Below are 23,083 nucleotides of genomic sequence, written 5' to 3' on the forward strand. Positions count from 1 at the left end.
ACTTAGGATAGTGTATATACCTAGTTAGGAATAGCTTCCTATTGTTTATGACTTTAGGGTTTAGTTAAAATAGATAGTTATCTTCTTAAGTTTTAATCCTCTTTTAGACTAAAAGGGGAATTGTAGGGGAAGCTGTAGCCACGCCTTCTTAGGGGCTGGCTACAAGAGTACCTGAGGGCTTGTGAGGGCGTGGTCAGAGTGAGTAGGGGGACTGCGTTTTCGGTTTCGTTTTCTCTCTGCTTCTTGCTGTACAGACTACCACCGGCTGGCTGGTTCGCTCTGTAAGTAAGGCTTTTCCCTATTAAATACCCTTATATTTCTACCTGACTCCATATTGGTAATTTCTTACTATACCCCATTTATGATTTATTTGTGTGTACTTGTGTGGGCAGGCATGTGGAAGTCAGCACAAGTTGGGACCTGGGCTGTCTCCTACTTTGTCAGTCCTCCATTTCGGGTCATCACACTTGGTGGCAAGTGCTTTACCTTACTGGGCCGTCTTGCTAGTGAGCACCCCTGCCCCTCACTTTCTCTTTTATTTATTTTTTTTTTCTTTTTGAGACAGGTTGTTGTTCAGCTTGGCATTGAACCCATGATTTCTGCCTCAGCCACTCCAACACTGGGAGCTACATGACCTACTGTGCCCAACTTTAGCGTCACACGGTGTTCCCAGACACTAAAGGCTGTCTTATCAGTAACCTGCTCTGTTTAAAAGTGTAGTGACAGCATTTATTATATGAACAGAACAGATAGCCCTTTCACCTGTTATGGAACATCTGGTGTTTTTAGGTTTTGATGGTCACAGATACAGGCACTGTGAACATTGATAGATACATCCACCATTTCCCTTGGAGTTACCTAGTCTAGAATTCAGTTTTGGGGCTGCACCTGTGTTAGCCAAAGAGCTTCCTGCCCAGTTTTTCAATGGTGGCAACCAGATGTGCTTAGAGGGAGAGTGAGATAATCTCCTTCAGTCATACTTCCCCCTTAAACTAAGAGGCACAACCCCTCTGATGTGCAGTGCTCATAACGGGGCTCATCCTACTGTGAAAGCCATTGTCACAGCACAGGGTATTTTTATTTTGATAATGTGCCATTTACTAAATGATTATGTTAAAAATAACAAAGAATTAGACTCCCTTAATATAGGTGACAGTGGTGTGACAGTATATGAGGCCACTGGCCATGGGTCCAAGATCTAACTCTAATGAACAAACTGACTTAGTGGAGCCCATTGTATATGGGGAGATACCTTGCTCAGTCTAGACATGGGGTGGGGTGGGGTGGTGCCTTGGTCCTGCCTCAATGAGATGATGGGACAGGCAGACTTAGTAGACTTCCTAGGGAGTCCTTACCCTCTCCAAGGAGCAGAGGGAAGGTGGGGGTATGAGGGGGACAGGAGGAGAGGAGGGAGGGGGAATTGGGATTGAATATAAAAGAGAAATTAGTAAATTTTTAAAAATTGAAAAATAAATGTAAAAAATTTTAAGCAGAAAGATATCAGGAGATAATTTCCCCCTGGCTTTTAAAATAGAAGCTTTTTAGTGTGACAGGAAATATAAGACATGATGTGGGAGATGAAAACAAATGATAACAGATAAAAATACCAAGTGTTACCATGAACTTGGACCTCACATTTCCTCAGTTTGCTTAGATAGTATCCTGCAGGTTTGCAAGACAACAATGGTCCCTGACACTGAAATGTTGAGAAAACAATAGCTGCTGTCAGCTGTGCAGTGGATTACTCCTTACCTAATAATTGGGATTCAACGAGGCATCAGTTTCTAGAATATTAGGTGAGTCCAGACTTGGGTGTCTAATTTTAGATGGAAAGACCGGGTCTGAATGAGTCTTTGCAGGCTGGTAGTGCTTAGTGGCGCTTGAAGAAATGTCCCTGTGGACGAGGGCTAGGATCTTGGCTGGGTCAGCCCCTTGGGTACCAGAAGAAGGTTGGCCACATGAGGACCGGTTGACAGCTTCTGAATGGACTTGCATGCCCCTAAGTCGAAGATTTTTCGTATTACGAAGTTTAGCGGTGCAGGTCTCACTTCTAATTTGTTGACGCCTTGCAGACTCGCCTTCCTGGTTAATCTCCCTACTTCCTTCCTGGTGCAGGCTCTGCTCTGAGTGCCAGTTTAGCAAGTGCACTTTGTCCTAACCAGTGACTGCCGTCACTGGGAGGTATGTTAGGGAGTCTCTTGGACTCGGGGATTGGAGCCGGAAGACTTCAGTTGTATTCTGTCAGAGATCCCAAGCAGACAAAGTTGAATCTCCCGTTTGTTTTTCAGCTGAAAATTCATGACCAGAGGCATTCTGGGAGGAAGAAGTGCAGACAGCTCCTTCCTCAGTGTCACGTCCTTCCTGTCATGGTGGCCCCAGCCCATGCTGGTGTGGGGAGCATCACTGTGTATACTCAGAGTGGCTCAGCCCAGTGCTGGGGAGGAGGGAGGAGTTGGTTTTTTATTTCTCACCCTGCAGCAGCACAGGAGTTAGGCTCATTTCCCATGTTGCTGCCCTGGAGACAGGCATCGTCTGAGGTTCATTCCGTGTGCTAGATCCTGTCCGTTTGACCTAAGGAACCAGTCAGTAATGATGTTTTTTGTCTGTAAAGTAACTGCATAGAATCCAGGAGTAGGAGGATGGGTCAGTCACCACAATTTCAGATATTTAGTTTACAAATAAGATTGGAATTAGAGAGCTGTGTCTGCAATGCTCCTGCTATTCTGTCTTGCTCAGCTATCAAGAGATGCCATCCCATGGTACAAGATCCAGAATGACTCTGTTTTGCATGCTGTGGGATCTTCGACTAACAGATAATCCCAGAGTCTGGCTTTCAAAACCTGTGTGTGCTGTACATCATCTTTGTTGCTAACTTGGAAGGGCATAGCCTATAAAGTCCCCCGAGGACTGTCCTCAATAAATGTGGCCAGAGTTAAATCTGGACTGGACGCCTTATTTCTCAGATTAGACGTTAAGGGGGATGATTAAATTGAACAAAACCAGGATCCTTTGTCTTTGTGTCCTTATTAGAATACCCTGTTTGAGCAAAGGGTGATTTGCCAGTTAGCTAATGCCTGCAGACAGCAAGGGCTCTGGGTGGACGCCACAGAAGATTTGAGGTTCTCTCAGGTTACAGGGCTGGGCCTTGTGATCTCACCCTCGGGGTGGATAATTTCAGATGTTGAATGAAGTTCTTTGGAATTGTTGCATTTGAAGAGTGATAGAGGTGAAGCTCGTGGGCGTCTAGAGCTTGGGGAAAGGCCTGGAGAAAGGACAAGAAGCCGCAGCTGCTTCACTCTGGAGGGAGAGATGGTTTTATGGTCCACCCTCTACTGTTGGCCTCTTCTTTTCTTTCTCAATACTGAAGTAAAAGAAACAGACAGATGGCCGGGTGTTGGTGGCGCACACCTTTAGTCCCAGCATTCGGAAGGCAGAGGCAGGTGGATATCTTTAAGTTCGAGGCCAGTCTGGTCTACAAGAGCTAGTTCCAGGATAGCCTGCAAAGCCACAGAGAAACCCTGTCTCGAAAAACAAAACAACAGCAACAACAAAACCAGACAGAAGGCATGCTGGATTCAAGAGTCTCTTACTGAATTAAAGTGTGGAGTGCTTTTCCATCACAGAGCAATAGAAACAAAACTTTCCCCTTGTATCTTAGCTCTTGAACCCCAAAGCAGGAAGATGACTGTGGGGAAATTCAGATGATAACTGGAAATGCCCTTGTGACAGGGATGTGACACCATCTAAGCTTTCACCTCTGCTTGTACTGTCCTAGCTTGTCCCCTGGAAGAAGGTGACCCCCGGGGAATTCAGATCTTTGATTTAGCCTTGACCTGAGGTCAAGAAGCTCTGCTATTTCCTGTAGGTGTGATGTGGCCACAGCCCTTAGTTGTCTACCTGTCAGGCTTGGGTGCTGCCGCCCTGTGGACTCTGACTCACGTCTGCTCAGAGTCTGTGTGTCATTTCAGTGGCAGGTTGCTCTCCACGTGTGTGTTGCTGTTGCCTCTCCCTGCTCAGCTTCAGTTTTGCTCCATGTCTGTCTTTGTAAAACAAGGTTCAACAAAACAGTATTAAAGCTCTTACATTAAAGATTCTGCTTGAGCCAGGCGTTGGTGGCTCACATCTTTAATCCCAGCACTTGGGAAACAGAAGCAAGTACATCTCTGTGAGTTCAAGTCCAGCCTGGTCTGTAGAGCAAGTTCCAGAACAGCCAAGGTTACACAGAGAAACTCTGTCTTGAAGAACCAAAATAAACAAACAGACAAACAGGCAAATAAATAAATAAAACTTATACTTGCTACAGGAAAAAGAACATATTTTTTCAAAGGATTTTTGTCCTATTATCCCTCAGAGCAGCAGGGCACCGGACTTCACTGTGTCCTCGGGCACGTCTCTCCTGTTGTTGGGGCTCTTGGGAGGGCCCCACTCCCCACCCAGTGAATGCCCGTCAGGACACCACTGAGGGATCTTAAAACAAGGTCGCAGGGCTGGGAAGATGGCTCCGTGCAGAAAGTACTTTGCTGCAGAGTGAGGACCTGAGTTCTCAACACCTGTGAAAAGCAAGGTGTGGTGACCCACCCGTAATTCCAGTGTTGGCGGGGCAGAGCGGCCCTTGGCCTGCTAGTCCAGACAGAGTGCTGGGCTCCAAGCTCAGTGAGAAACCCGTCTCAAAAAATAAGACCGAATGCAATCGAAGATGGCACCTGGTGTTACTAAAGCGCTCGCACGCGCGTGTGTGCGCATGTGTGCGCGCGTGCGCGTGTGTGTGTGTGTGTGTGTGCGCGTGTGTGCGCGCGCGCGCGTGTGTGTGTGTGTGTGTGTGTGTGTGCGCGCGTGTGTGCGCGTGTGTGTGTGTGTGCGTGTGTGTGTGTGTGTGTTTCCTGAGTGCTGCTGCCTCTGCTGCTCCTGTCTTGAATATTCCACCTCTAAACCCACCAGTGTTTTTGTTGTTGTTGTTTAACGTTTATTTACTTATTTTGTGTGTGTCTGGCTGGGGGCTAGTTATGGTGCAGACCACAGAGTGTATATGGAGGTCAGAGGTCAGGCTGTAAGAGCTGGTTCTCTTTCTACTGTGTGGGTGAGAGGCCGTGCTGGGGATGGAACCAGCTTCATGCAGCTGGGCAAGACTCTGTACTGAATACATCCCAGCCCTGGAATTTTAAGTTAAGTCTGTTAAAGCAGTTCTCGCCTTACTGTGAAGTTTCTGTTCAGCAGAGGGTCTTCTCTTTGTTCTCTTTGTCGAAGGACTGCTTGCTACAGGACAGTGCTGGATGTGACTGGCATCACTGCCTCCTTGGAGGGTTCAAGTGGGGAGCACCATCCTTGAGCAGGAAGTCTGGACACTGCTGGGTGGTGCGCGGTGAGGTAATGGGAGGCTTGTTTCTGTAATAACAAAGCAACTTCAGCCAAGCGCCTGTGAATGAAGAGGACCCTGACAGACATGGAGTGCAGGCTGGCGAGGGAAGTAAGGTGCCAATGGCTTCATCCGGGGCAGAGGTGGCTCCTCATGACTGTGCACTACTGGAATGCAGAAGATTCCCATCTGCTGTTGACTCAGTGCAGCCTCCCCACCCCAGTGGACTTTCACTGTCCAAGCTCGTAGCTGGCGTGGCTCACCGTTAAAAGCTTCCTCTTTGCTCCGAAGTCTCTTGTAGAGCATAGTTCAGATTTATTGTTTGTTCACTAAGAGTGTTGCAGCTTGGGCAGGGGTTCTCAGGCAGTTGAGCTAGGGCCGGGTGCCACTGGGACTTCTTGGAAGAGTCAATTCAGTTTTCTCCAGCCCATGGTTCATAGTGGAGGATTTGTAGTTGCTTGCCCAGAAGGTAGAGGGCTGCCATTTTAGAAATACCCAGTTATCTGTACAAGTGAGTGCGATTTTTATAATTTGAGCACATTTACTGGGAACCCTATGGCGAGTATTTATCTTTTGTGCCCTCACTAAGAACAGGTGCCCATGTGCCAGGTGGCCACCCTGTGTCTCATGAAGGGCCTTAGAAGGAGAGGCACTCTCAGAAGCAGGGAGCCTTCAGGTGGAGTTACCTTGTATCTTGTGTCAGGGGTCCCTGATTCCCTGTGATAACGTGCTGTTTGTACGAGATGATTTCCTGTTGCAAACATGATAATACTGACACAGCCACAGAGACAGAAGAAACACAGTCAGAGGCTGACTGACGCCAGGCATTGTGGGTAGAGCAGCTAGATGGGGCAAAGTGAAACATAATGCTTGCCCTCTGTGGGCAGTTAGCTTGACCATGGCCCTCCTTCCTCTGACGTTCCTGCTAGACCCTCTGTTCAATTAATCCGATCCTCTCCCTCTCCTTCTCCCTCTCCCGGTGAACAAGCCAAGGTCGTTGGCATCAGTTTCTCATTTCACGTGATTCTTAGTTGGATCTTCCCTTTGCTTCCTCTAGTTCTTCCTAGCAAAGCTTTCCTGTTGAAAGGAACCCTGGGCTTCAATTTTTCTTACAGTTTGTGTCTCATGTTTACCAGTAGTTTCTCTTTGTGTTTGTGTGTGGAGTATGGCGTGTTCTCATGTGTGAACATACGAAGGCCAGGGGAGGGTGTCAGGTGTCTTCCTCTGTTGTCCTTTGCCTTTTTCCCTTGAGACTGCTGGGGGTGGGGGAGCACACGGAGCCATGCCTGCCCGGAAGCAGTCTTATTACTGAGCCATCGTCTCAGCCATCATTGTTATCCTGGTTGATAAATTCATTGCTTTTTGGACAACATGAGAGGTCCAGAGGGGCAATAGATGTCTACAGCTCAGGGCAGAGCCCTTGAATGGGACTCTAGGTTTGACCCCTAGCTCTACAAAAAGAGGAAAAGGATCAGTGGGATCTGGAGAAGTGGGAAGTTTAGCTGTCAAGCAGACATAGTGGCGGAAGCTTCCATAAGGAGAAGGTGAATCTCTTTTTGAAGGCTTGTCAGAGTGACCATCAGTCATCATAAGTTTCTGGCTGTGCTGGGGAGAAAGCAGTGGCTAACCCATGGGAGGTAGTCCTAGGCTTCAAGTCCACTTTGTGAAGGGGTAGGGGGTGAGCTTAGTGTGTGGGAGTCTAAGACTGAGTGTGCTGGCACTGGAGTGAGCCGTCGTGGACTCTACTCTAGGTTAAAGCTGTGAGTGCCCGCTGGGCGATAGTGGCGCACACCTTTAATCCCAGCACTCAGGAGGCAGAGGCAGGAGGATCTCCGTGAGTTCAAGACCAGCCTACAAGAGCTACCAGGTCTACAAGAGCTAGTTCCAGGACAATCTCCAAAGCCATAGGGAAACCCTTCCTCGAACCTCCCCCCCCAAAGAAAATACGGAATGCTTCACCTATTTTTATGTCATCCTTGCCACAGGGGCCATGTTAATCTTCTCTGTATTGTTCCAATTGGAGTATATGTGCTGCCAAAGCCAGCACCCACTGCAACTTTTAAAAGGAAAACATTAAATTGGGGCTGGCTTACAGTTTCAGAAACTTTAGTCCAGTATCATTATGGTGGGAAACATGGCGGCATACGAGCAGACATGGTGCTGGAGAAGATGAGAGTTCTACCTTGATCTGCAGGCAGCAGCAGCAGACTGTGCTACACTGGGCTTAACTCGAGCATATGAGACCTCAAAGCCTGCTCCCACAGTAACACGCTTCCTTCAACAATGCCACACCTCCTAACAGTGCCTATGGGCCAAGCATGCAAACACATGAGTCTATGGGGGCCGTTCCTATTCGACCCACCACAAATACTGTGAGGAAAAAACACTTTGTCCTCTTTACACTTGAGGCCCCTTAATGTTCACTTTTGTTTTATTTTGTGGTTCTGGGGGGTTCTCTGCCTCTCTCATCCCAGCCTGACGTCACTGGACCTCCCACGTCAGTGAGTTCCTAAGGGTGTCCAGGCCTAGCCTGCTCCTCTGTTCTTCAGGACTGGGACCCATCTACGTTGTCCTGGTTTTCTCTTGGGGCATTGACAGCAATGTTCATCTGGAAGGCTTTCTAGACCAACTTCTTCGCTATGGATAACCATTAGCAAAGTGTCTTCAGAATGGTTCAGACTTAGGGAAAAGTTGTAAATAGCAGAAAAAGGTGCTCTCCCAGGTGTTTGAGAGTAAGTTCTTACATGATCTTCCCTGGCTCTCGAGTAGCATGTGTTTCCTGTAAACATGGGTATTTCACGTAACCACAACACAACTGCAGTGTCTCTATGTGCTCATCTTTGGACACAGGCGAGGTCTTGGGTGTCCTGTTTTTACGGACTGAAGAACTTATTAATGTTGGTACCAGCTCCCTGGTTTGCTGTGTATGTTGTGACCGTCGTGGTTTGTTGGGCCATCCTTCCTTGAGCTTGTCCTCACACTACAGGGTGCTCTGAGGAGACCTAGCTTCCTTGAGCTTGTCCTCACACTACAGGGTGCTCTGAGGAGACCTAGCTTCCTTGAGCTTGTCCTCACACTACAGGGTGCTCTGAGGAGACCTAGCTCCTTTGGTGGATGATATTTAGAAACTGGAACCTGGTATTAGGGGCTCATTTTTGTTGGCGTTTCTATTTCTAGGCCCTTCAGTAGATAGAGCATGACCATTTGTCTATGTTCATGTCCGTCTGTCTCTCCCTCAGTATATATATCTACCTGAGACAGGATCACTGTACTCTCTGTATGATGGAAGAGGGGAGGGAGTTCATGCTGACCCTGTTGGATTCCCCACACACTGCCACTTCTTCCTGCCCTTCCACCGACTGTCTAAGTCATTGCTACACCTGCGCCAGTGACCACCCCTCCATCCTCAGTCTGTTCCTGTCACCCACAGAATGTGCGCTCTGATTCCTTTAGTCTTCTTTGGCCTAACGAAAGTGCTAGATAACCCTCAAGGGCTTTCTTTGCAGGCTGCCCTGTGTGTCTCACTTTGTCTACACTGTCTTCCTGGTTTTACTCATGTAGTTCCTCTACCTTGTCAAGCTCTCCCCTTCGGTTTGTTTCTGTAGTTATCCAGTTTTTCATACTGACCCTGATAACTCCACATGAGCCTTTTGAGGGATACCTGGACAAGACTGCTTAAAGTGCACACACAACAAAAAATGTTTGGTTGAAGAGTAGGAGAAGGAAAGCTTGACAAGAACGATTAGGTGACCTGAAAAGAGGGTCTTGGAGGTGACAGCCTGCGTGTGGCCTTCAGTGGCTATAGCAGCTGAACCCTTGAAAGAGCTTTGTGTTACAGAAAGAAGAAATCTGTTCTCAAAGTGATGAGTGACCGCTAAGATGGTGCAGCCTTCGGTTGTCACCGGGCGTCCTTATGACCTGAGTCTGTGATGGAGGCCAGAGCTTTTGTCTGGGACCCCACAGTAGAGGTGGCTTCTTCTTGCCTGAGGAGGAAGAATTGAGCAGAATTAGGCAAATAATTTTCAAACTACTTTAACTCGTGTGTCGATTAAAACCAAACATTAAGATCTGCATTTCACGCCTGCTGAGAGATGAACAAACAGTTGGTAGCACAAAGGGTTAAATGTTTTGGAAGCCATTTAACAGAAAATGGATTAAGTAGAATCTTTACAGGGTTAATTAGTTTTCTAAACCTTAATACAATGATAGGAGAAAAAAGAACCAATTAAAAATTATTAAGACAATTTTCTACCCTGTCTCAAAACCAAATAAATAAATACTAAAGTTAATTTTTTCCTACTGGGTGGTGGTGGCGCACACCTTTAATCCCAGCGCTTGGGAGGCAGAGGCAGGCAGATCTCTGTGAGTTTGAGCTCACCCTGGTCTACAGAGTGAGTTCCAGGACAGCCAGGGCTGTCTGGGTTAGGTTTGCTTGGGAGCTATAAACATTTCTGTGTTCTTTGGAGAGTCCAGGAATTTTTATCCTCAAAATTAATTAAAACAATACAAAGTTAATACTATGCCAATGATCATTGTAAATTTGTCCATTCTATGAAATTAATATTTATTAAAATTAATGTATTCAATAAACTCAGATGTATTAAAAGTGATCATTGGCTGACATAAAGCATGAAAAATCACAAGTAAACTAAAAGTGTAGTCAGTGTAACTAAAAAGCACTCAGTTATGTCCCGGAATGAGAACTGAAGTGTCGCCGTGGGCAAGTTCAGTGCATATGTGGAAGTACAGGTAAGAATCGCCCTTGCCCCCGAGCTTCTGTGTGGCCGCACTGTGTATTTGATGGCCCTCGAGCCCGGTTCTGTGGGATCCATAAAGCCCCGCTGCTGTTTGCTGTGTGCTCTCCAATGGCTTGTGGCATAGTTGATCAATCGGCAGGCTTCCCTTCCCAAACGCCTTTTCTTCTGGTTTATACGGAAGTCAGGTCCCTGCTCACAGAAGAGCAGAAGGCGCTGTTTGGTTCTCCTAAAAGATACTGAGAGGTGTTGTCCAGTGGCTGTCTAAAAGACTTGTGTCCTTCAGGAATTTTTAAGAGTGGTTATATTTGGTGATATCTGAAAGAAATAAGCATGAACTATAAATGACCCTTTAAGTTCTAACTTGAGGTTTTCCTGTTAGACTGGCCTTAAAATCCAGGCTTTGTGCCTTTTGTTTTCTGAGCTCTGTGCTGCTGGCATTCATGGTGATGGCCCAGAGTCCACTGCTCAGCCTTTGAAGAAAGCCAAGAATCTTCTGTTGCTTCCAGTTATTGCAGGGAACAGCAAGGGATAGTGGTTGAACCTTAATAGTACTGAGAAATACAGAGAAGTAAAGCTAACAATATGGTCGTCAATGTAAAGCCTTCAAAATACCACGTTATACGTTTCGCCAGAGCTAGTTTTAGATACTAATACAAATGCAGTGATAAGAAATAATGCATTTGCTAAACAACCTAACATTCTAGAAACCTTAGGGTAGCCAGGCAGTGGTGGTGCACACCTTTAATTCCAGCACTTGGGAGGCAGAGGCAGGCGGATCTTTGTGAGTTTGAGGCCAGCCTGATCTACAAATCGAGTTCCAGGATAGCTAGGACTACACAGAGAAACCCTGTCTTGAACAAACAAACAGAAAAGAAAAGGAAAGGAAAGAAAATCCTGTGGTATTAGGACAAGTGGAAATGTGGTTTAGGTCTGATGGTGAAGGCGGGCCGGCATTTGCCGGGTAGGCCAGACTGTGGGCAGGAGGGAGGGGTCAAGGGCACACTTACTCTAGAGCTGCAGTGCAGCCTTGTTCCTGACACTTCTCTGCCCTGGGGAGAAGTGAGCATCTCTCTGTTGAGTTTCCTGGGATAACCATGGGGATGGAAATGGTGGAGGGCAGTGTCTCAAGTGGCAGCTGCCTGCCATGGTGTGAAGGCTGAAAAGCCAAAGTCAAGGTATGGTCTGTTTCCGTGAAGGCTCAGGCAGGAACTTGTTTGCCTATGTCAGCTCCTGGTGGCTACCAGCGTTCCATGTATTAGCTGGTTTGTTCTCTCTACTTCCATCCTCTGTCTTCATGTGGCCTTTTCTCCCTCCTGCTGCTGTCCCAAGTTTTCTTCCTGTAAGAACACCAATCTCATTGACTTGAGAGCCCACCCTGTTACAGTATATGACCTCATGTTAACTTGGTTATATCTGTGAAGACATTGTTTCCAAATAAAGTCACATTTCAGGGGAACACTTCATCCCAGTTCTACACCTTCCAAAAGCCCAGCTGTTTACTCTTCTATGAAACATGACAGTAATAGACGTACTCTCAAAGAGTTGCTCTGAAGACTACATAGTGACATGAAGTGTCTGACTGGCAGATGGTCCCAGCAGAGATCACCTGTCTTACCAAGGCCCATTTGCAGCTAGCTCCCTGAGAATGCTGCACGATCTTTGCATCTCTCTGTCCTGCATGAGCCTCCTGTTCCCATGGTTCCTGCATCACACAAGTAGGGACCACAGAAATACCCTCCCCAGCACTATGATCATCTGGCAGAACTGCTGCCCCTTATGACAATTGGGGACATGCCAGTTGCTACCTCAGTGGACCAGCTGTGGATCTGACCAGGAAATTTACAGTGGTTTTTTTGTTTTTGTTTTTGTTTTGTTTTGTTTTGTTTTTTTAACCAGGAGATTTTCACAGCAGTGGTATTTACTACAGTAGATACTGAAATGTAACTGTTGATAAACATCCACACTCAGAGAAACCTATAATGTGGTGTGGTACCTCCATCTTTTAGCTTTTATGAGAGTGTTAGTATGCTGGACTAAATTGGTATTTTTCTTTCTGTTTATAGCTAAGCCGTTCACACAGCTTGTGAAGGACATGCAGCTTCATCGAGAAGACTTTGAGATCATCAAAGTGATTGGAAGAGGGGCTTTTGGTGAGGTAAGGGACCCTCTGCATGGCACAGGCATTGCTGGCCTCTTACTTTTTAGGGACCTGTCCACTAGCATCATCTGGGGAGCTCTGGGTGGGTAAACTCTGAGAAACGGAAGAAAACAAAATTTATTTTTGGTGAATTACCCTGTATATAAATAAATTTTCAATTTGTTGATGAAAATTTCTTTGTGGAAATCTCCCTCTCTCCTTTTCTGTTTCTTTGGTTTTTCTTTCTTTCTTTCTTTCTTTTTTTTTTTGGAGTGTGGGGGATCAAGATCTCCTATAGCCCAGACTACCCTTGAACTATGTAGTTGAACTTGTGATCCTTATGTTTTTGCCTCCCAAGTGCTGAGATTCCTGGCTCTTGACATTTTCCAAAAACTGTAGGAGGGGTTAAGTCAGATTTAATCTGAGGCATCAGCACCTGTGCTGTCCTTTCCTGTCCTTTCCTGTCCTGTGCTGTCCTGTGCTGTCCTGTCCTGTCCTGTCCTGTGCTGTGCTGTGCTGTGCTGTGCTGTGCTGTCCTGTCCTGTGCCGTGCCGTGCCGTCCTGTCCTGTCCTGTCCTGTCCTGTCCTGTGCTGTGCTGTGCTGTCCTGTCCTGTCCTGTCCTGTGCTGTTCTGTCCTGTCCTGTCCTGTCCTGTCCTGTCCTGTCCTGTCCTGTCCTGTGCTGTTCTGTCCTGTCCTGTCCTGTCCTGTCCTGTGCTGTGCTATGCTGTTCTGTCCTGTCCTGTCCTGTCCTGTGCTGTCCTGTCCTGTCCTGTGCTGTCCTGTGCTGTGCTGTGCTGTGCTGTGCTGTCCTGTCCTGTCCTGTGCTGTCCTGTCTGTCCCGAGCAGTGCTGTCTGGTCCCCCAGGGCTGTGCAGTCCATGCACTGTAGTGAGGTTTGATTCGATGTCCTAGCTTGCTTTGGAAGTTCATGTTAATTATGGAGGAAGAGTCAAACAATCGAAAGGCAGGCTGTGCATCACACCATGTGGGCATTGTGCTCTGCCAGACAGGGAACCACGGGGTGTCACTCTCGGGTACTAGTGTAAAGTGCTGCCAAGCACGGGATGTAGGACAAGGGATCCATTTTCTCATTTAAAAAACAAACAAACAAACAAACAAAAAAGGGTTGGAGAGATGGCTCGGAGGTTAAGAGCACTGACTGCTCTTCCAGAGGTCCTGAGTTCAATTCCCAGCACCCACATGGTGACTCACAACCATCCATTATGAGATCTGGTGCCATCTTCTGGCCTGGAGGCAGACATGCAGACTGAATACTGTATACATAATAAAAAATAAAAAAGCAAAAGCAAATGATTTAGAGCGTAGCTGCTTCCCTCTGGGGTTCCATCTGACTACAGTCTAAACCAGCTCAGTGTTTGGGTGCATTCTCTTCTGTGGTAGTCACTTCACGACACCCCCACTTTACTGCAGGACTGTGATGGACGGTGTGGTGTCTCTTGTTCCTAAACCCCATTTCCCACCCTCTGCTTTGCCCTGTCTCCTTCTCAGACCTCTCTCGGCCCTTTCCCCATCAAGGGGAGAAGGGGATAAGCACATACAGGGCGCACAGATCTAAACGCACAGTGTGTGTCTGACAAAGGCCTATAGCACCAGTCACTGGAGTATCTCATCCTGAAAGTCCCCTCCTGCCCGACGATGCCTCACTGGGAGGGAACTTTTTATTTAGAGGAGCCACAGGTAACCCTGAATTCCACATGAAGTCAGAACTTGAGATGCTGTGAGTGTGCGTTTGTTTATAGTGAGTGAGAAGCAGAGAAAGTCTGGTAGAATCAGCCAGCTTCCACCCAGTTTACGTTTGCCTGCCTGGTGAGGAACTCACCAGGGCCAGCCGCACCGTAGCCACAGCATCCCTGCTCGAGGGAGGAAGCATCAGGTGGGAACAGGATTAATAGGTGAAATGAAAGAAGGAAACTTCCTTTGCTAAAATAGTTATCAGAGGTTGCTGAGAACTTGTTGCAAAACTCAGGGTTTTGGGGTTTTTTTTTTTTTTTTTTTTTGAGTTTCTGAGATGACACTTAGCAGTATAGGCTCCTTTCAGGTTAAGAGAACCAAATCTCCTTCCAGGCTAGGCCCTCTGTCTTCTTCCTTCTCTCCCTTTCTCTTTGTGATGCTGGGCTCAACTCAGGGCCTCTGGAAGGCCTTGCAGCTTTTTTTTTTTTTTCTTTGTTTTTCATTTTTGGTGTTGGAGGCAGGATGTCACTATATAGCCCTTGCTGCCCTGGAACTCTCTAAACTCTCTAAACTCTCTGCTTGCCTCTGTCCCTGAGTGCTGGGATTAAAGTGCATGTCTGACTATTAAAGTGCATTAAAGTCCACTATGTCTGACTATCTTTTTTTGTTGTTCTGTTTTAAAGGTTTTATTGCTTTGGTTTTATGTGTGTGTGAGGCTATATGAATTTATGCATGCTGTGTACATGCAGGTACCCAGGGATGTTTTTGTTTTTGTTTGTTTGTTTTTTGGGTTTCTTTTTCCCCCACTGAGGCAGGGTTTCTCTGTGTAGACCTGACTGTCTAGGAACTCACTCTATAGACCAGGCTGGCCTCGAACTCACAGAGCTCCATCTGCCTTTGACTCCGGAGTGCTGGAATTAAAGGCGTGCGCCACCACAGCCTGGCATGGAGGATGTTTTTCTTTGAAACACTTGGATTGAAGTTTGGGCCGGAAAGTTTCTGGGAGGCCACATGAGAAGTCCATGCCTTACTTATTTTGTAAGGTGTTTTGCAGTAAAACTCATCTAGCAGGCAAGGGCTTGTGTTACATTAAATTTTACCTGAATATTTCACTTCTATATATTCTTAACAGGTGTTTTTCTGTGACATGCAGTCCTTCCATACATCTTACTGACTGTTTTGTATATTCTCCAAGCAGTAGTTTGTGCAGGATGTGTGTCTTGTGAGGACTGGGGTCCGGCAAGAGTTCCAATGCCTTGGATCTTGTCCTCATCGTCTTCATAGTACCAGTGTTTTTCTGAAGAAACTACCAGCTCTGCCACCCTCTGCACAGGGCAGCTTCTGTAGTGAAGCCAGGGTGGCTTTAAATGACAGTGCCTCATCGAAAGCCTGTGCTGGCTCTCAGGAGGGAAGAGCCACTCTGGGCAGCAGTGTACAGCCACTCTGTACTCATGCAGGCACTGTTTTCTGTTTGCTCCGATTGCAGCAAGCTTGGCTGTTGGTTTCTAAGCTGTAGATAAAGAGCTCAGGGAAGACATCATGAGGAGCACCTGTGCTGACACTGTAGGGAGCACTGCAGTGGAGGGCATATGTCCTTGACTCAGACGGTCAGGGTATGCTCATCGTGGAAGAGCCATTGTCACCCAGGGAAGACATTCAATTTGGCTGTAGGCTTTAAATTTTCATTTTAATGTAGGCTTTAAAAGCTTGTGCCTGGGAGTGAGACTCTACCCTTCTTGGACTATTATTTAGCTCCTTCCAGGATCCTAACCACTGAGGATTGTGAGGACTGAGCAAGGGTTTACACTGCTCCACAGCGTTCCCAGCATGTGGCACATGTCGGGACACATCAGCTCTCAGGATCTCTTGGTGGTGTGAGGTGTGCCCTGTTTAGGAAAACAGGAAAGTAGGTGGTTTCATCCGAGAACGTTTTGTTCATGGCTGTGGTGTTCAAAGAGACAGAGGGTAGCTTACAGTGTCGTGAAGGAAACGTAGATCGGGGGACGAGGGACAAATACCGTAGAGCCTGTAAAGCAGTGGCACATCTAATGCCCCTCGTCATGCTGGGTTCATTCAGGGTTCGACAGAGGAGGCCAGGAGGACTTCTCAAAGAGGGGGTGTTACAGTCAGGCCTGAAGGCTGGGGGGGGGGGTAGCCTTTTTTGTAGTTGTTGAGTGTGAGACCCAAAGAAGTGAATTGTTTGCGATACTCTCGACTGCACACGGCCACTGTCTGCGAAGCACAGATTGAGATGAGTAATTGCAGAGGCTGGCAGGGAAGGCGTTCGTGGGCAGGAGGGAGAGGGGTGAGCTGACCCCAAGGGCTGTGTTTGTTTTTACTGAAAATCTTCAAACATCGTCCCAGTGGAAGACGGTGAACTCTGGTTCCCATTGCTTAATGCCGAAGTGTTTTTTAACTGAGCCAGGTGGTCCCATCCAAGCTACAGTGTAAAGCCAAGTTTTGTTGTTTAAAGGGCAAATCTTTCTTTATATAGAAGACTTCTCTGTTTTTGACTTCTCCTTTTTCAGAGTTCCCAGGCAGTTAGGATTGCCATTTAAATGTGCAAGGCTTTTGAACCATTAACTAAATTTTGTTAAATTCAAATTTGCATTCTAGGTTGCTGTTGTCAAAATGAAGAGCACCGAACGAATTTATGCAATGAAAATTCTCAACAAATGGGAGATGCTAAAGAGAGCAGAGGTATGTGTGCAGTGTATAGTAAGTAGAAGTGGGTGTGTGGCAAGGGACTGGCTACACTGGACATTGCAGCCACCCGAGGCTCTCCAGACAGCCATCATAGTCCTCTTCCACGAGCACTGAGACCTTTTGTTGAGAGCCCACTCAGTGCAGATATTTCCGTATTCCCTCCTTGGGGTGGTAGACATGAAGGGTCAGAGTAAAGGGGCGGGCATGAAGGATGGCTTGGCGCTCCTTTGGTTTCCTGAATCCCCACGCCCAGCCTCCGCTCTCCGCTCTCAGCCCTCCTAAGTGTCAGCTTATCTTCCTCTGGGCTCCGCTCCATCCGCCATGCTCACTCCTCTTCCCGTCTTACTCGGCCAGGCTCCCTCGGCTCCCCCTCTTTGCAGATCCCACCTCTGCAAAGTCAGGCCCCTTACTTGCCCAGGGCAGGCAGCTGGGCTTCAGTGGAGCAGCAGCCTATCTGTGGCCAGGCTCTGCCCTCTGCTGTGGGATACTTCCCGATGGAGGCAAGACCTTCTGTTGTCTCTGGCCTCTCTGCATCTCACCACTCAAACCTCTCCTGTCAGTTGCCTTGGACTTGTTCATGTTTTGTCAATGGTAGCTGTCACTCCATAGTGATAATATGCAAAACCCTTAACAGGGGAGGGGGGGAGAATGAGCGAATGTTTTGGGGAGAAAGGGTCTTGCTATGTTATGTAGCCTTGGCTGGTCTAGAACTCAATATTAGGCTGGCCACTACCTCACAGAGATCTTCCTGCTGTGCCTCCCAAGTGCTGGAATGCAGAGCGTGCCCCCCCCCCCCCCCCGTGGCGATGGCTAGGTCTTTGTTGAGCATCAGATTTTGTGGCTTGGGCAGTGTTGAGCAGCTTCCCGCAGATCCTTCTTATTATCGGGGTCTAAATTGTTAGAATCCCTTTCTCCCTTGGTACCCATTCCTCTTTCTGAAGTGTGACAGTTCCACACTTCAGACCTTGCCCTCTTTTGTTTCTCAAGAGGTGATTGTGGGTTGACTGAGCTGTCATTATTTCTCAGTCACCTGGCAGCCCCATGACTGCCTTAGCCCCTGCATCACCAGCCTTGGAGTGGTGCCCAGTGGCAACTTCCATTCCCGCAGTCTGTTTTCTGTTCTCATGTAGTTTGTGTCACTGTTTGCCTTCTGTTGCTGGGACAAAACACTGACCAGAGTCACCTTAGGGAGGGAAAGGTTTGTTTGGCTATCATTTCCCTGTCACGTCCTTCATTAAGGTCAGGGCAGGAACTGAACTGGAGACCATGGAGGATCTCTTCTCACTGGCTTGCCTCCAGATTTGCGTAGCCTGCTTTATTATACAACCCAGGGCCACCTGCCCAGCGTTGGCACTGTCCACAGTGAGCCAGAGCCTCCCGCATCAATCAGTAATCAAGAAAATTCCCCACAGGTGTGTCCACAGGCCAGGCTGACTGATGGAGCCAGTTCCTCAGTTGAGGTCCTTCTTCCCAGATGAGTCTAGTTGGTGTCAAGTTGACAAAAGCACTAACCGGCTCACTCTAGCAAACAAGGGAATTACAGAAGCAGCGGGGCTCCATTAGTGTGGGAGGTGGGTCCAGTGCCATGGTGAAAGAACCCATTTAAGAGTTGCTACAACTGGGGCTGGAGAGATGGCTCAGTGGTTAAGAGCACTGCCTGCTCTTCCAGAGGTCCTGAGTTCAATTCCCAGCAACCACATGATAGCTCACAACCATCTGTAGTGAGATCTGGTGCCCTCTTCTGGCATGCAGACATACCTTCAGTGTTCTGCACACATGTTAAATAAATCTATCTTTTTTTAAAAAAAAAAAAAAAAAGAGTTGCTACAACTGGTTCAGTTTGATTGGTCACACAGCTTCAGTTTAACTGACCACTCAGAAGAGGCTGGAACACTGAGAGAGAGAGAAAAATGTGTGTGTGTGTGTGTGTGTGTGTGTGTGTGTGTGTGTGTGTGTGTGTGTGTGTTCACGTGTGTACGCGCATGCTTGTGCACGCTCTCAATAACTAAAAGCCTTTTCCCCGTGTGTCCATGGCCATCAGGGGTTGCTATGGAAGTGTCCCCTAGCTGTGGTTGTTAATCAACAGACTGAATAAATAGTGTTTCAGGTCAGGAAGCGGGCTTGTCCTCATCTTGCCAGCCATGTGGTCAGAAGGTAGGGGCGGTGTGCAGTTGGGCACCATGTGTGTTACACACACAGCCGTGTGAAGAGGTGAAGAGGTGTTGTGGTGGATGGGAGGGATTGCAGCCGAGAGCTGCCCCTGAATCGTGTATCCCATCAGGTGACCTGACGGTGTGGTCCACAGAGAGAGTCACTGGGCAAGGGGAAGGCATTTGTGTTCTCTGTGACCCCTGCCCTTGCCCAGGGCTCCAGACAGGAAAAGTGCAGTGCAGATATATTCAGCCTCTTGGCTTCACCAGAAGCCACTGGAGACAGGGAAGCCATTTAGTTCCAAGTGAGGTAAAAACATTAGGTTCCAGGCAGCCAGGAGGACTGGGGCACTGGCTGCAGATCATGGTCACAACAGAGACTGCAGCTATTCGGGAATGTTTTGTGGGACACATCCCTAGATCAGTGCTTCTCAACCTGTGGCTTACAAGCCCTGGGGAGTTAAACGACCCTTTGACAGGGTTTCCTAGGCCATAAAAAAAAAAAAAAAAAAAAAAAAAAGTATTTACCTTACAATTCACAAAAGTAGCAAACTTACAGTTATGAAGTAGCAACAAAAACAGTTTTATGGTTGGGGTTACACCACAACATGAGGAACCATGTTAAAGGGTCACAGTGTAGGTCGGTTGGGAAGCGCTGCCCTAATGGACGCAGACTGACTGTCCTCTCACCCCTCACAGACGGCTTGTTTCCGAGAAGAGCGCGATGTGCTGGTGAACGGGGACTGCCAGTGGATCACTGCGCTGCACTACGCCTTTCAGGACGAGAACTACCTGGTAGGTGTGCGCACTCGGACACAAACCGTTAGGGACTTTTCCTCAGTGTGGAGTGGATGTCGTCAAGTACATGCTAGCCTGCATAAAACTGAGGGCTTAGTTTCAATTTAATAGCCCTCGGGTAGAGTTTTTAACACAAGGCTTCTCAAAGTTTGTACAACATTTTTCTCAAACCGTTAGTTTACTGCGTGACTTGGTTCTTAAAACATTTTAAATGCATAAACCTCTATTTTTTGTCTTGTTTTTTCTTTTTCTGTTTCCAATTGTGTATAATAAGAAACTCGGCTGCATGGTAACGCACCTGTGATTCCAGCGGTAGGCGAGCAGAGGTCAGGAGTCTTGGGGAAAGCAGCATCGTGTGGAGATGTTAGGTGTGCTGGCTTGGTGTGCACAGCTGTTTCTTCCTTTCCCGTGGGAGGGGACACTCACTGCCATGTGAGTCTCCAGAGGGCAGGACTTCTCAGGGTCTCAGGTGCTCCTGAGTCATCTCTGTTGACTTGAGCCAGCACTCACTCTCAGTGCTCCGTGAGCACTCTTGAAGTACATCTTCAGTCAGCTTTGTGGTCCACACGTGTGGATGTGAGTGTGAACAGCTTTGAAACATTCCTCAGGCACCCAGCTTAGAAGAGATGTCCTTCAGGACTGCGTGTTTAGGGTTCCATCCGGGGTGACTTTGCACATGCCCTAAGCCAGCAAACTTGAGACTGTTTCCTCGTGGATTCTGGGGACCACAGAGAAGCAGGGCCATGCTTACCTCTCTCAGACCAGTGCTTTTGCCTCAGCAGTGGCTGAGCAGGGTGTAACTGCCATTGTCCCCAGCTTCCAAGTGGGGATCTGAGGCCCTTCTGTGTAACATGTCTCCCTTATCTGGTTGCCCTGTGACGCTCTTTGGTTAAATGTCCATTTGCTTGTAAAAACTTTTTATTCATCTCAAAACAATCTCTTTCAAACAACAAAATCCCTGAGATTTGAGCAACCAGGATGTGGTAAATGTCTATGTCATATTGTTTAGAGAGGTTTGTTGTGTCCCAGCAGAGGGCAGCTGGTGTCTGCCGGGTACCCCATGATACATTAGGCCATGGCCAGCCTTCTCAGTGACTCCATGAGAGACGCCTTTGTGAATACCATCTCCTTAGAACTGGGTGTCTGGGGCACAGAGTGTGTGGCTATGTGCTCACAGTCCTTGCGCAGATGACAGCAGCCATGTCAGGGTCCCTGCTCTGGTTTGTGGGGACAGGTGGTCCATGTTGCTCAGTTCCTGACGAGTGGGTATCCCCCAGAGCTCTTGCTCTTCTGGCAGGAACTACTAGAGTTTTGTAGGGAATACTAGGCAGCACGGGTCTGTCCAACAGATGATGCTCTGTTTAAGATTTCTTCTCTGTGTGAAGTGTGAGGCAGGCATTACCAGGGGTTTCTAAATTCTCACATATCCATTAGGAGTCTCAGTCATGATGCCAGTTCTTGGGCCAGCTTCTAGGATGTGGCTGTGGCGACTCAGCAGTCCTGCTGCCTGGGCCACTGCCTAGAGTGTGGAATTGCTGGCATAGGAACGGCGTTATTGTAAGGGAGAGGAGGGGACAGATATGAGCACACTGCTGCCTCCACGCCTGGGCGCATGCATGCCTCTGCTGTCCAGATACTGGTGGTGGCTGTGATTTCTGTTGCAGATGTCCATTGTGAAGTCCCGGCTGAAAGAGTCAACTCCCAGCCCTGCGTGGCAGCAGAGGTTGCTCCAAACTCAGTTTCCTTGGTACTGTCACAGTAGCCTTGTTACAGCTGCACTGTAGCTGTCTTTAGATCCCTAGGTAGACAAGAGACACTTTGCGCTCTCTGTGTGTAGCGCTGATTCTCACGTACCCTCTGTTCTCTTAAGGGATGCTATTTCATTTCTCCTAGGTCCTAGGCCCTCAGCAGCTGCTGACTCTTCCTTCAGGGTTTCTGGAGTGTCTACCCGCTGTCTCCAGTGTCCACCACCCTTCCACACACACACTTTGCCTGCCCGAGTAGCCTCATAGTCTCAGTGATCCCCACCATAGCTACTGATCTCTTGCTACAAGCTCTGGCTTCCTCCCTCTCCAAGCTGGGGTCTGGTTGTCACTGTCATTGCTCCAGCTACCACATTTACCTCTTTCCTCCTGGCCTCCTAACCCCCTTCCCCCTCGCTGTCCCTCTGGCCTTGACTCCAATGCCCCTTAGTCTGTGCTCAGTAGCTTCTGGTCATGGGGCCCTGCCAGACAGGCTTGTTTTCCAGCCTTTCCTTTGCTCTCTCTGCTTGCTGTGTTTTCCTTTAGACATGCGAACCCTGCCGAGCATGGACCTCTTGCATTTTCTCCACTCCCAACCCTACCTCCCAAGGATATTACAGGCTAAGTGTTGAGGCGGGGTTGGAGGTGCTGCGTGATGGAAACAGTTTAGTTTAGTGTATGTCCACCAAGAGGCTTTGTGCAGCCGAAGTTGAGCAAGGTGTAGGAGACAGGAGGCGTGCTGGAGTCTGCCCTTAAGAGTGCTGTAGATTGTGAAGCAGGCTGAGTGGCCTTCACAGGGTGGGGACACAGGAAGAAGAAAGGCTTTAGAGGAGAGGACACCTGAGGGGAACTTTGGAAGTGGGGTGAGAGTTGTTGGTTACACTCTATGACAGGAGTGTCTCGGGTGCTCACGCCCAGCGGGCCACTCTCTCAGACGTGGTATGGTGGTGATCACTACTTTGGTAGGGAGGGCATGCATCCTCTGTCCTGTGGAGATTGTGGGCCCTGCGTTGGGCCTGAAAGGAGGGTTGTGTTGAGGACTGGCTCAGGTAGCTAAAGGTACAGAGTGCAGTTGTCACACAGAGTAGAGCTGTCACTGTATTGGATCTCATACTTGCTAAAGAGTGGTTTCCCTGGCTTGGTTACCCAAGCTGTGGTAACTCCTTATATGGCAGTTACTGAAAGGTTAGGTTGACATGGAGATGAGGCAACCTGTTTCTCTGTGTGTCCCACAGGCTGAATAGTCAGTCCCTACTAGTGGAGCTATGGACTGCCACTCTTACTGTGGCTGCAGTAATCCTCCCATCCCAGACCTCTCTGCTGGAATGAAATGCTTCCATTGGGGCCTCTGCCATTCTGGGATTCCCTGGCATGAGCCTCTGAGCGGGCATGGGAGAGGCTGTTGTTGAGCAGCCTGTCTGTGCAGGCACACTGTATACCTGACACACTGGCCTCAGGGCTGTGCGAATGAAGGGAAACAGTCTGTTCGTTAGCAGAAGACATTTCTCCCCATAAGGTGGGGTCTGTCTGACCTGCTGTCGCTGATCACGTGAGTACCTCCCTTCCTGCCTGTGATGGCATTCTCTTCTCAACGAGAGCTGCTGGTGTCTGTGGTTTTATATAGCTCACTTCCCTCTGATCAGGGTCCTCCTGCGACACTAGGACCTGGAGGACTGGACCCTACGGAACTGGATAATCTATTTATGAACTTTGCTCCTGCTTCAGATCCTGGCTCTTAATGGGCTTC

The 23,083-nt window shown here is 48.1% G+C and overlaps 1 protein-coding gene and 1 non-coding gene across 4 annotated transcripts in view; one reads left to right on the forward strand and one right to left on the reverse strand.

Annotated features, from left to right (window-relative positions):
• Positions 1-23,083, forward strand: part of Cdc42bpb (CDC42 binding protein kinase beta) — an 83,788-nt gene that overhangs the window by 17,108 nt on the left and 43,597 nt on the right. For all 3 annotated transcript variants that reach the window (XR_004770192.1, XM_027416633.2, XM_027416634.2), the window contains exons 2-4: positions 12,174-12,265; positions 16,557-16,640; positions 19,496-19,591. Coding sequence is in view for 2 of the 3 variants with exons in the window: in XM_027416633.2 (XP_027272434.1) it covers positions 12,174-12,265; positions 16,557-16,640; positions 19,496-19,591 (272 nt within the window). In the remaining variant the exon portion in view is untranslated. The remainder of the gene's footprint in view (positions 1-12,173; positions 12,266-16,556; positions 16,641-19,495; positions 19,592-23,083) is intronic.
• LOC113835837 lies at positions 7,293-7,400 on the reverse strand. Its single transcript, XR_003485587.1, has one exon. It is a non-coding gene; the product is annotated as a U6 spliceosomal RNA (small nuclear RNA).

This window comes from Cricetulus griseus, chromosome 5 (genome assembly GCF_003668045.3).
Source record: "Cricetulus griseus strain 17A/GY chromosome 5, alternate assembly CriGri-PICRH-1.0, whole genome shotgun sequence".
In the NCBI taxonomy this organism is placed as follows: domain Eukaryota; kingdom Metazoa; phylum Chordata; class Mammalia; order Rodentia; family Cricetidae; genus Cricetulus; species Cricetulus griseus.